Below are 13114 nucleotides of genomic sequence, written 5' to 3'. Positions count from 1 at the left end.
GGTTCTTGTGGGGATAAATGACCCCACATGTAAAACTGGAAGGGGGGCCCCCAAAATGGAGGCCCATGGTTTGTTAACCCAGGTATTCTTAATAATATACAGTGAAAGAACACATCAGGTGATAACCCATGACATCGGCTGTGTGATAATACTTTGTTATTACAAAATAATGTAATACTAAACAAACACGCAAAATAAGTAACGCAATGTGTGTGATAAGATCCAGTGATGTGCAGTGTACTGCTCTACTGCGTATTGGAGCTATTAATATCATCCATTGATGTAGTGTGTAGGATAATCTGTTAGATCATGCATATTATATCAATGTTATCAATTAACAATGTATATGATTCCATGAAGTGATACAGTAACTGTGCTAAGATTCAGTGATACTGTGTTTTCTTTTATATCCAGTGATGCAGTGAGCGCTGTGATACCCAGTGATGGTGTGGTGACATTCAGTGAGTGTGGTAATACTCAGTGATGGAGTGAGTGACATCTAGTGATACAGTGAGTGCAGTGATACCCAGTGATGCAGTGAGTGTGCTGATACCCAGTGATGCAGTGAGTGTGCTGATACCCAGTGATGCAGTGAGTGTGCTGATACCCAGTGATACAGTGAGTGCAGTGATACCCAGTGATGCAGTGAGTGTGCTGATACCCAGTGATGCAGTGAGTGTGCTGATACCCAGTGATGCAGTGAGTGCAGTGATACCCAGTGATGCAGTGAGTGTGCTGATATCCAGTGATGCAGTGTAGTGATATTTGCCAAGCCCTCCCCTTCTATTTCCTTAAATCCTTCCCTTCTGTTTTCCCTGCTCCCTCCGTCCATCTCCTTCCGCTTGTGTTCCTTTCCCATCTCTTTCCTCCATTCCATTTTCTTCTTTCTCTCCATTTCTCTCTCTTTCTTCGCTTCTGCTTTATTCCTCTGTCACTTTCTCATCCCAGTTCACCCCCTTCATCTCTCTGTACCCCCATCTCTCCCTCGCTCTCTGGTGTTTCTCCTCTTCTCCCTCTTTTTCCCCGTTTTCTCTCTCCTCCCTTCTCTCTTCCTCTGGTTCTGTGTCTGGAAGGAGTTAAGAGGTCTCCCCGTGCCTCTCTCTGTGATAGGACAGGGTACGCGCACAGTTGCTTAGTAACAGAGAGGTTGCTCGCTCAACTCTCTCTCTCCAAATCTCTGCTTTCTCCTTCTTCATTTCTCTCCCTCTTTTTTCCTTTTTTTCTCTCCATCTTTCCCCTTCCCCCTCTCCTTTCCCCCTTTCTCTTTTTGACTCCTGTCTTTTTAGCACTGCCGTTGCCCCACCGTAGCTTTGCTTGTATTTTTCCTCCTTTACCTCCATTCCTTTTCTCCATCTCCTTTCCCCGTCTATCTATGCTGCTCTTTCCCCCCATCCCTGCCTCGGCTCCGCATGCGATCCCCCCATCTCTTCTCCGTCATGCACCTCACCTCCCTGTCTGCGAAGTAGTTAAGCGGTCCCCCCGTGCGTGTCCCTGTGATAGGAGGGGGCGTGCGCACTGTTGCCTAGTTACCACGCTCACAGTGACATCCCTGTGAATACGGAAGGATGCCGCGCGCGCTGGTCCTGAGAGCTGGGTAACGTGGAGGCCTCTCTCGCCCCGCCATAAGCTGCACCGCACACTCTCACCTCACCCTCTGAACTCCACTCGCCTCATTCCGTGCACAGTTTTCTCATTCCACACCTGCGCTGCACATGCCGGGGGTGCAGCACCGGACGCCATGCTCTGCTTAGCCTGCGCTCCACCGCAACGAACCCTCTTCACCTCCTGTCCGCCTCTGCACTGCTCACCCTTCTAATGCCCCTCCACACCCCCCGCTCCGGGGCACTGGGCACCCAGCACTGCACACCATTCACCCTTTTTGCACTTCACATTCCCTTCCAATTTTCCCCCGTACGCTCCCTGCCCTCCCATTCACCTGCACGCTCACTCTTTTTTTCGCCCCGCTGCCCCCCCGAGCTCTCCTGACTCTATATCTGGGGTTAACCCTTCGCAGCTCACGGCTTCCACCATGAAATCTAATGGAAACTGACGGATTCACGGGGTCTTGAGGTGAGAGAAGCCAGGTGGGGTGTGAGGAGGGGGCTGCGCGATTCTGTTTGTATCTGTGTGGTGTTTGTGCATTATATAAGTTAGTATGTCAACAGCTGGGGGTATATGTGACTTGAGATGGGGATGTATGCATTTGCATTTAAACATTCCATTCACATGTATATGTCCTATATATATATATATACACACACACATACATATCCGTACCTATATATGTATACATATAATGCTATATATGTATGTCTTTCGCCTTTAATGAATTGGAATATGGGGTTTCAGTATATTATGTGTAGGGGATTGAAACCTACGGCTGTTGTATCCGGGGGACAGTATAGCTGCATAGCTGTTCACGTATGTGGATTGCGGTCTGTCTAAAGATTGCTATAGGGTCCTCCTATATATATATATATATATATATATGGATTTTTAAAGCGTTATGTACAGCAGAACACATCCAGCTAGCGGAGGGACATATGGAATGGGAAAGCACAGATTGTTACATAAGATGTAACGCGGCCTGCGAAGGATCACTCTCTATATAATATATATAATATATATAATATATATCTTGTGCTCAGTTACTAAGCTCCTGCCCTTTGGCTGTATGCATGGAGATGCGTGGTGTGGGGAGGCACTCGGCTGAGTGTGATGTGAGTGACGCGCAGGGCTGTGGGTGATGCGTGTGCGCTGTGCTGTAAGGCGCCAGGCTGCGCATGTACATGTATGTGGGTACGTGTGCTCGTATGTACGGTACCTGTATGTGCTGCACGGCGCTGTGTGGGTGGATGATATACTCGTATAGAATGATTTCACCGCTGCGAGCCGTCGCATTTCAATGTGTCTGTGTGGGCGTTCGCACAGATCTCGGTGTGTTTTATATACAGCTTTCTGCGTGTGCTGATACCCATGTACAGGGGTCCGGAACATACCAAAAAGGAGGGGGGGGTGCTATTTTTAAGAAAATAATATTGGTGCTGCCAAAAAAACATGTCACAAAATTCTGTATAATACTATAATGTATTAGTGTATATGTGTCAGCGCATGTACAGTCACGTTTTACAGTATATCCACTAGCGTGCGTTAGTGTGTGGGTCAGTATTCCCTCATACACGTCTGTATAGCTGATTTTTGCCACGCATGTCATTTTGTGCCTGTGTGTGTTCAGATATAACTCTTATGTACACAACATCACAAAGTCCCCTTGTAAAGAACTGTGTGCACTATACCTGTGTACCATACCCACCTGTGCTGGGTGCGAGGGAATGAACTACAGCGTCTGAGGCTTAGTGGTAATGGAAGGAAGTTTCACCTTACTAAGAGGTGATAAAAAGGGGGAACAGCCTCCCAGCAGAAGTGGTAGAGGCTAATACAGTGAGGGTATTTAAACATGCATAGGATAGGCATACGGCTCCTGAATCTAAGACGAGACCAATGACTGATAAAGGTCGGAGTCTTTTACAGCAGTAGAAATGGGCGACTAGTCGGGTGCCGAACGGGGCCGATCTGCCGGCGAGCTCTGTGTTTTTATGTAACAGTTTTTTTGTGAATTTTGTTTTCATTCATCCTGACGTTCTGTGGATGGCAGCTGCACACTTACAAAAGATGTGCAGGGGTGGATGAATGAGGGGTCAGAGAGGGAATGGTTTGGGGGAGGGCACAGTGACACCGAGCGCTTACGATAACTGTGACCCCAAAGAGTGAGGGAGGCTGCAAAACATAGAATTTGCCAGCAGATCGGCCCTATTCGGCCCCTCTAGTCTGCCTTAAAGTCTGCCTCTAGTCTGCCTTAGTCACCGTTGGTCTTGTCTTAGATTCAGGAGCTGTATTCCTATCCCATGCATGTATAAATTAGTGAGGGCACTGTATTAACCCCCTCTACCACTTCTGCTGGGAGACTGCTCCACTTATCTACCCTTGTGGTAGCCGATGTGGAATTCCCTGTGCATTTTGGAGACAGCTAGCCCTAAATGTGTGAACAAATAGGAAGGGGGTGGGGGATAATGCAGCACTGGGGAACCCTCAGTGCATGCTGGGAGTTGTAGTCCAGTAATAAGTGGAGTGTGCCACTGATGGAAAAAAAAAATGTGTAACCTTACACTTTATATAAATAATGAGTTCTCTTACTTTTCACAGATTTTCACCTCGCCCGTTCCCGGAGGAAAAGCGTCCCAGGGGGGAAGCAGCACAGCATGGACGCCCCCCCCACCGCGCCCTTCCGACCGTCGGTGAGTAACTGCATAGATACCGAAAAATAAAACCAATAATTGAAAAAATCCATAAATATGCATTAACTTCTAATTATTTTGATTGAGAGAATTTTGGCAGAAGATTTGGGGGCCGTTTAACCTCAAAAGCTACATAAAGAAATAATGCCCTGCTCTGACCTTTCGTCAATTGACTCCTCCTCCTAAAGGTGCCAAAGCCAATCAGCTTCCTCCGGAGAGGAGAAATAACTTAACTTAGATTGTGGTTGGAATAGTCGCGTAATTGGTTTTAATTAGGACATATAACATAAACGTTATAAAAGTATTCCATTCTCAATCCACAAATAATGGGTTCCCATCTTGGCCAGTCTAAAAATAACCCTCACTGCCCAAAATCTACCCCTCATCATCCTCCCCACCTCTTCTTCATGTGCCAGATATACCCCGCACCGTTTGGACCTGGTACTTTTTTGCTGAACGATGTCGCTCTCTTCTGCTCTCATCCTCCATACAGCAGGGATTCCTGAGTCGTCGTCTGAAGAGCTCTATAAAGAGGACAAAGAGTCAGCCCAAACTGGACAGGACCAGCAGCTTCAGGCAGATCCTCCCGCGATTTCGGAGTGCTGACCATGATAGGTGAGACCGTCATCCTCCTAACTACCCCGTGTTACTAACTGAGAACCCTGTGTTCCCCTACCACGTACTCCCGGAATTCCCACGATTCCATGTGTCTTCTACTCACACGTTCCTCTTCCACATCTCTGGCCTCCTTGTTTTAATACATCTCACCTCCTTCCTCCCCTTTCCATCCATGGCGTCCATCATGCCACACAACACCAGTGAGGTCTCCTCCCTCCGTACCCTGACCTCCTGCTCATTACTTAGAGTTTTAGGCCTCCTCTTCCAACGTGTTCCCGCTTCACGCCTTGACATCACCTTAGACACGATTGTAAGCATCATCTGAACTTCTCCTTGGGGTTTCTCCTACTTCCTCACCTCACATCACTTGGTGGCTCTCCCCGTTCTTGGGGTGCTTGTTACGGTATCACGCGCGGTCACCGTCCATCCCAAGGCACAGCTAGAGCTCCGTCACGTCTGTCGTTTCTTGGCACACAGCTCTGGCCCTTCCGGCCCCTCATCTTGTCTGTCCTCCTCAGGGCACGCCTCATGCAGGCGTTTAAGGAGTCGCACTCCCACGAGTCCCTGCTGAGTCCGAGCAGCGCGGCGGAGGCTTTGGACTTGCAGCTGGATGAGGATTCTGTGGTGAAGCCGGTGCACAGCAGCATCCTGGGACAGGAGTTCTGTTTTGAGGTAATCTTTTTTTTCATAGAGGGCCATCGGCCATGAGAGAGACGGGGGTAAGGTGACCACATCGAATAAAATGCTGCCCTGCAGTATGGAGGATGTATAACTGACTAATTGGTTCCCTTCCATGAGTTTATACATCCCGCGTACTGCAGGGCAGCACTTTACCTGTGCAGGTCACCATTTGTGAGATGGGTAGATAGATTGGGTTTCTCAGGTTGTGGTGGAAGTCACCCGGTGGAGGTGGGAGATTGTGGGTCACTGTGTCAGCGCAGCACAGTATGCTGTCAGTGTGTAGCTGTTAATGGCTTTGTAACTGTGTGACCTTGTGTCTAGGTGACCACGGCATCCGGCACCAAGTGCTTCGCCTGCCGCTCGGCTGCCGAGAGGGACAAATGGATCGAGAACTTGCAGAGGGCGGTGAAGCCAAACAAGGTACAGGGATAAGTGTGTGGCAGATTGTGTTATACAGTCCTGTGCTGTACTCGCTGTGTCTGTGCTGTAAGTGTACTTTGTGCTGTGCTGTGTGTAGACCTTTGTTATGCCCAATACAGAATTGTTTAATGTGATGTTCCGATTGCAGTGTGCTGTATTGTGTTACTACCTGTGTAGTCCCTTTTACACCTCTGTCAATACCTGCAATATATAAATAACTATTGTAATAACTTTATAGAGGTTTGCTATGTAATATAAAGGCCTGGGCTATATAGAGCCATATGGTTCTGTATACCACAGTCCTTCTGTATACAGTATGGCATCATGGATTGTGCTGAATTTAGCTGTATTATAAACATGCATCTCGATGGTTAATCCAATTATTGTACACATACATTTTTCCCATATATATTACAGTAATAACCCCCAGCGCTGTATACAGTAATATAACCCCCATCAGTGTGTACACTAATATAACCCCCATCAGTGTGTACAGTAATATAACCCCCAGCGCTGTATACAGTAATAACCCCCAGCGCTGTATACAGTAATATAACCCCTATCAATGTGTACAGTAATATAACCCCCAGCGCTGTATACAGTAATATAACCCCCAGCGCTGTATACAGTAATATAACCCCCAGCGCTATATACAGTAATATAACACCCAGCGCTGTATACAGTAATATAACCCCCCCAGCGCTGTATACAGTAATCCCCAGCGCTGTATACAGTAATATAACCCCCAGCGCTGTATACAGTAATATAACCCCCAGCGCTGTATACAGTAATATAACCCCCCAGTGCTGTATACAGTAATAACCCCCAGCGCTGTATACAGTAATAACCCCCAGCGCTGTATACAGTAATATAACCCCCAGCACTGTATACAGTAATATAACCCCCAGCACTGTATACAGTAATATAACCCCCAGTGCTGTATACAGTAATATAACCCCCAGCACTGTATACAGTAATAACCACTCTTATCTGCCATCACATTCTATGGTTATATATATATTATAATTATTTATTATATTATTATTAATAATATGCAGAAAAAACACTATACTACTGTACACAACACGTTATAGACCGTGACATAGCATAAGCTGTACACAGAGCAATGGTTTTATCATATGGAACATTGTCGTTCTGTATAGAACAGTCCATACGAGTGAAAAGCCCTGCTAAGCACTAGCGAGGTTATATGTTCTGTGTAATGATGTCACTGCACAGAGCTGTGATGCAAACGTTGTGTTACATGATACAGGGATATATTGTGTATGAAGCTGTGTTATATGCCGGATAGAGAAGTGTTGTTATGTATAACGCTGTTGTGTGGGTAGCGGTGTGGCATGACAGGCAGCCCCATCTATATAGTGCCCAATTTGGCAAGATTCTGGACTGTTGGCAGCTATGGACGGCCCCTTTAATCCTTGTTCCTCGAGAAATCTCTCTGCGTATAATTGGATTTATTGATGAAAACGCGCAATGAGTTCATTTCCTGTTTGGACCCCGCATCCTTTCTCCTCAGTCCGCCTTCTGCACCTGCCAGAACCAATCAGCTTCCACTGAAGGGGAGGAGCAACTTAATGATACAGATCTCGTGACCAACAGCTAAGATGGCCGCCCTCACTAGCACATTTCTAATTGATGCGGGTTAATTAAAGCTACAAGTATTACAAAATCTGAGGCCGGGGCGCAGACATTAACATACCCCCCAACTTCTACCCCCGAGCCGGGACTTGGGAGGCAGCGTGTCACATTATTATAATTTATTGTTTTATATAGCACCATCATATTCCGTAGCGCTGTACATTGAGATGCGCAGTATGGTTGGCAAAATCGGGACTGCCCTGTGTAAAGCAGGACAGTTGGGAGCCACGCATTAACCTGTTGAGGACAGAGTCTAAAGTTTCTGCTATTTTATCTTGTTTCCGTGGTGACCACGTTCCCTCCGTGTCATTCAGGGACGCCTGACTAAAACCCTCAGCCATCCTAAGCGGTTCCTCTAGAATACTTACAATTATCCCGAGACAAGACTACAAGTCATGAGTCAGAGGTTGGTCCCATCTTCCTGATCATCTGCCGCTCAAGTACCAGGTCCTACGCCCCAAAACCCCGAGGTCCCCCCTATACGCCCCCTGTCCCCCCCCGCCTATAAAGTCTCATGTGCCCCCCCCAATTCACCCCTTTAGAATACTCCATCTGGATTGTAATGGGTTTATATTAACCCTATGATGTCCCTTCAAACAAAAAGAGGTCACACTGCGGATGGAACGAGGGGGAATACTCTACGCTGGTCCTCAAATACCCTATTGTAGAGCGGGTTTGGAGGAGTTTATGACCATTCTGGATGCTGGTTTCTTATGCCCCTGCTTGTGCACAGGTGTATCTGTCCTACTGGCTTTATAAGGCCATTTCATTGGTCAGGATCAGGTCAGGATTGAGGGTACTTGAGGACACTTTAAAGAGGAGTGTTAAAAAGCACAGAGCTTTAATAGGGGGTGTTATAAACCACAGAGCTTTAATAGTGAGAGTTCTAAAGCACAGAGCTTTAAGTTAAGTGTTATAAAGTACAGAGCTTTGAGGGGGGGTGTTATAAAGTACAGAGCTCTGTAATGCTTTTTGCGAATTGACCCCTGGTGATTTTGCCTTTCCATATCCCTATTGTTCCTATGGGGATAGGATAGGGGTTGCGGACCCCCCATCTCCCGCGACCCTTTGTCCCACTGCCAGAGAATCGGGGCAGGACAGGGACCCCCCTCCCACTATATTTATTCGTTCCGTGATGGGGTTTTATAGATAGATTGGTGGATCAAACACACACTTTCTCCATTCCGTAGAGCTCTGAAAACGATTCCGCCGCTTAAATATTTCTCTGATTCTGTGAATTCTCATTTGAGTTTCCATCATCTTTACGGTCGTTGTCTTGGCGTCAAGATGTCTGTTTAGAAAATTCGTAGAAATGCAGTGCAAAAAATAGCTATTTCGGTAAAACAGGCAATCCAGAAGTTTTCTCGTCACGTTAGCTTCATAACCGCTGTCCGTGGTGCTGAAAAGAAACGACAATCTATGGGGACCCGTCACATGTTATCCAGCTGGGGCAGAGAGCTTTGGGGTGACCCTACAGGGGACTCTCGGGGTTTGCCCCCCCAAGTCTCAGCTTTTTTTTTGCCCCAATCTCAGGATGAAGGGGCAGATTCTGAGAATCAAACAGTCCGGATCTGACTGCTTCCTATACTACACTGCTTTTGCTACCAGTACATTATGACATTGCTGCTTGAGCACAGGTGACTCCATTAGGTGCATCTTTAACTAACAAGTCAAGGTTTCCATGAGGACGCCTATTAGAACTATTCAGTTAATACACCTGGTAAGTCACTCCATAGACTCTTCACAATGAGCTATTAAAGGGTTAATATTTCACGCGTCTCACGGATTCCTCATTTAGAAGGTTCCCAGGTATGGCGATGAGTTAAATGCTCCCGGGGGGGGGGGGTCATTATCCAATGGACAGCTAGGGATTTACGAACTTGTGGCCCCTAGGATCCTACAGTGCCGAGTGGATGTTTGCAATCGTCTAAGGAGCATACTGGGTGTTTTAATTGGTAGTCATTTCGTCTACTGGAGATTATTGTGATGTTAGGCAACAGGATGTGTGGACCAATGGCTGAAGAGCATTCTGGTTCGGTATCTCCCGTAGTGTGGGATGCCCCTTTACAGGACTGTAGCTGCACGGAATGCGCTGATATGGATGGGACGTCAGCTCCTGGGACCGCTCCTCGTTAATTAATTAACATTTTCACATCGCTTCAATGCTCCTTTTATAACTTTGGGTCAAAAAGCCGGAATAACATGCCTGTGAGTGATCTCTCGGTATGATAGGAGAGCATTCCAGGGCAGTTTGATGTCATAGTATAGCGTGAGGTCATAGATCCGGGCTTTTGTAGGGAATTATATGTCCTTTCTATAGAAGCCTTTGAAGTGATGCATTATACTGTATGTTACTTTATGCAATATGTTGTAATGTACAGCCGAGCTCTCATCGCATCGTGTCAAGCTGTGCTATATGATGGGGAAATACAGTATACTATATATAGCCCTCCTCATGTATTAATTAGCAGCGCTGCGCTGTTTCGTTGTGCTCGCAGATGCGTGAAGTGTAGTCTATACAGGGCCCTTTTGCTTTGTACGCAGAAATGGTGTCCCTGGGGCTGATTGTTGTTAATAAACATATTTCATGTACAGAAAGAATCGGCTGTCCAAGAAACCCACCCTGTAATTTCCACTTGGAATGCATAGGGCCGGGGGTGTCCAACCTGCGGCTACAGGACTACATCTCCCATACCCCCCAGCCAGCCCCTTCGCTGAAAGAGCATTATGGGAGATGTAGTCCTGCAGCAGCTGGAGGTTGGACACCCCTGCATGGAGAAACGATTAAAAATCCCCCCCCCCCGCACGTGTCAAGCTTGCCAGTCCGTAGCCCCCAGACTGCAGTCTAGCCCTTGGTTTTCCGCTCTGAAGCCACATTTGCCCCCTGCACGTTACTCCGAACCAACAGATGTATAACCATTTGGGCCTCAAAAATATCACTCTCTCTGAACTAAATTGGCCAAGTGCCGCTCAGCGTGGCGCACATGCCCAGCGTTCGGCTGCCAGCTAGTATAGCTCTGTTTGAATCTGAGTTTTTGTAGTTTATACAATGAAAACAGGTGTCTTAAATTCATTTTATTTTCATGTTATCGAGAGGGTGGTAGATAAGTGGAACAGCCTTCCAGCAGAAGTGGCAGAGGTTAATACAGTGTGTGGGGGGGTGTAAAACATGCATGGGATAGACATATGGCTACTGAATCTGATACGAGACCAACGACTGATTAAGGGCCGGATTGGGGCCGATCTGCCACAAATTTCTTTGTGTCCCTGCTTATGAAGATTCAAATAAACAGTGGGATTATGCATAAAAAAAATGATTCTGATTTAAACTTTGAAAAGTGGATTTATCACCATGGCAACCAATGGAACGCTGCAATCACTAGCAACATTCCACTGGTCGCCATGAGCATAAGACCACCTTTTAAGCACACGTAACCCCCTATGAGTACAAACCACAGTGGGTGTGCGCACAAAAAAAAACCACGCAAGAGCTTTAATGCATGGAATATAAAAATAAATAATAAATAATTTAATAATATAATAAATATACTAGGAAATCTATTAAATATGAAATTATATATATATATATATATATATATATATATGATGTACGATAATGACTATATGTTATTACGGTATAGTATCCAGCCAGATGTTACATTGTATTCATGTATTGTTGGTAGGTTCGTACTGTGGATTCGTGTCCCTCGCCCACTCACACTCTCCCCCTTTTCTCAGGATAACAGCCGGCGGGTGGATAACGTCCTGAAGCTATGGATCATCGAAGCCCGCGACCTCCCCCCCAAGAAGCGCTACTACTGTGAGCTGTGTTTGGATGACATCTTGTACGCCCGCACCACCAGCAAGGCCCGGGCCGAGACGGTCTTCTGGGGAGAGCACTTCGAGTTCAACAACCTGCCCGCCGTGCGGAACCTGCGCCTGCACCTGTACAAGGACACGGACAAGAAGCGCCGCAAGGAGAAGAGCAACTACGTGGGCATGGTGAACGTGCCCATCGCCAGCATAAGCGGGCGCCACTTTGTGGAGCAGTGGTACCCGGTCTCCCAACCCACCTCGTACAAGGGCAAGAGCAGCTGCCCCTCCATACGCCTAAAATCCCGATACCAAACCATGAGCATCCTCCCCATGGAGCTGTACAAGGAGTTTGCCGAGTATGTTACCAACAACTACCGGATGCTGTGTGCCGTGCTGGAGCCGGTGCTAAGTGTCAAGAGCAAAGAGGAGGTGGCCTGTGCATTGGTGCATATCTTACAGAGCACGGGGAAAGCCAAGGTACTTATCTGTAGTCTGTGTAAGACTAAGCGGATCAGCCCCCAAATATCGCACTCACCCCAAATAACGTGACGGCAGTGACAGGTCTTACAAAGTATTATACATGTATTAGAAAGCCACCCCATTTAGAGATCACCCTTACTGTCCAGGCGTTATAATTCCTCCCCGTTCAATTATCTTTCCCATTTTTAAAGCTGCTGTCCCACTTCGGTGGCAGCCTGTTCTGTCTGCTTTTGTAAAAGTGGGGAGAAGAGAATGGGAGGTAATATTTATATATTTTTTTGGGTGAATTAGTTATAACTCCTTTAACCCCACAGGTGGTTGATGCCCCATGTCATCTGTGGGTATAACCAATGTAGCCGCCAGCTGCACCGGAGGTTCCCCGGGACCCGCCAGGCTTATTAACAATGCCCTTTTTGTCTGTTTATGATATTGTTGAAGGACGTTCTGCCTTAGTTTGTAGGAGTAGCCGTCCGACATACCCCACTGAGCATAATGCCATATCTGTAGGGACACAGACAGGTGATGATAGGGTTAAAGCAGTGGAATTCCTATGTCTAATGCATATATAATATATAAGTATGTGTTATGGTATCCATGCAGCTTTTTGACGATTCCATAGGTTTGGAGCTTACTTTAATCATTTTTAGCATAATTTTCTTAGTAACTTAACAGTTTGGATTCCAAAAAATAGATTTTTAAACCTAAACTTAAAAAAAAGTTTGACAGCATCTCCCGGGGCGGTGAGCTTGGATTGAGAGGACGTAGGAGATGTTCTTATTATTTATTGTTTTATATAGCGCCATCATATTCCGTAGCGCTGTACAATGGGTAGGAGGGAACTGCTCAAAGAGCTTGTGTTGGTCTGTTGTGTAGCTAGAATGGCTTTCGACACACATGTTGTAATGTTCGCAATGGGGCAGATCAGCCCCATTCGGCCCATCTAGTCTCAAGAGTCAGACCTTAATCAGTCGTTGGTCTCGTCTTCAGGAGCCGTATGCCGATCCCATGCATGTTTAAATCCCCTCATTGTGCTAGCCTCAAACACATCTGCTGGGAGGCTCTTCCACTTATCTACTACCCTTTCAGTGTGACCTAGGCTTTCTAGGCCTTGTTGTCCTCGCTTTGACAAAACTATATGACTGTAC

The 13114-nt window shown here is 46.6% G+C and overlaps 1 protein-coding gene across 3 annotated transcripts in view; it reads left to right on the top strand.

Moving 5' to 3' along the window:
• LOC149280379 (ras/Rap GTPase-activating protein SynGAP-like) overlaps positions 1-13114 on the top strand; it is a 43827-nt gene that overhangs the window by 11857 nt on the left and 18856 nt on the right. For all 3 annotated transcript variants that reach the window (XM_089500567.1, XM_089500569.1, XM_089500568.1), the window contains exons 3-7: positions 4204-4295; positions 4789-4910; positions 5432-5585; positions 5916-6014; positions 11412-11966. In XM_089500567.1, the coding sequence (XP_089356693.1) occupies positions 4204-4295; positions 4789-4910; positions 5432-5585; positions 5916-6014; positions 11412-11966 (1022 nt within the window). The remainder of the gene's footprint in view (positions 1-4203; positions 4296-4788; positions 4911-5431; positions 5586-5915; positions 6015-11411; positions 11967-13114) is intronic.

The sequence above is a fragment of the Sceloporus occidentalis genome, unplaced genomic scaffold (genome assembly GCF_023333645.1).
Source record: "Sceloporus occidentalis isolate IW3139 unplaced genomic scaffold, rSceOcc1.0.p SCAF_157, whole genome shotgun sequence".
NCBI lineage: Eukaryota > Metazoa > Chordata > Lepidosauria > Squamata > Phrynosomatidae > Sceloporus > Sceloporus occidentalis.
Note: the sequence above shows the minus strand (reverse complement) of the source record. Positions and strands in the feature narration are given on the sequence as shown.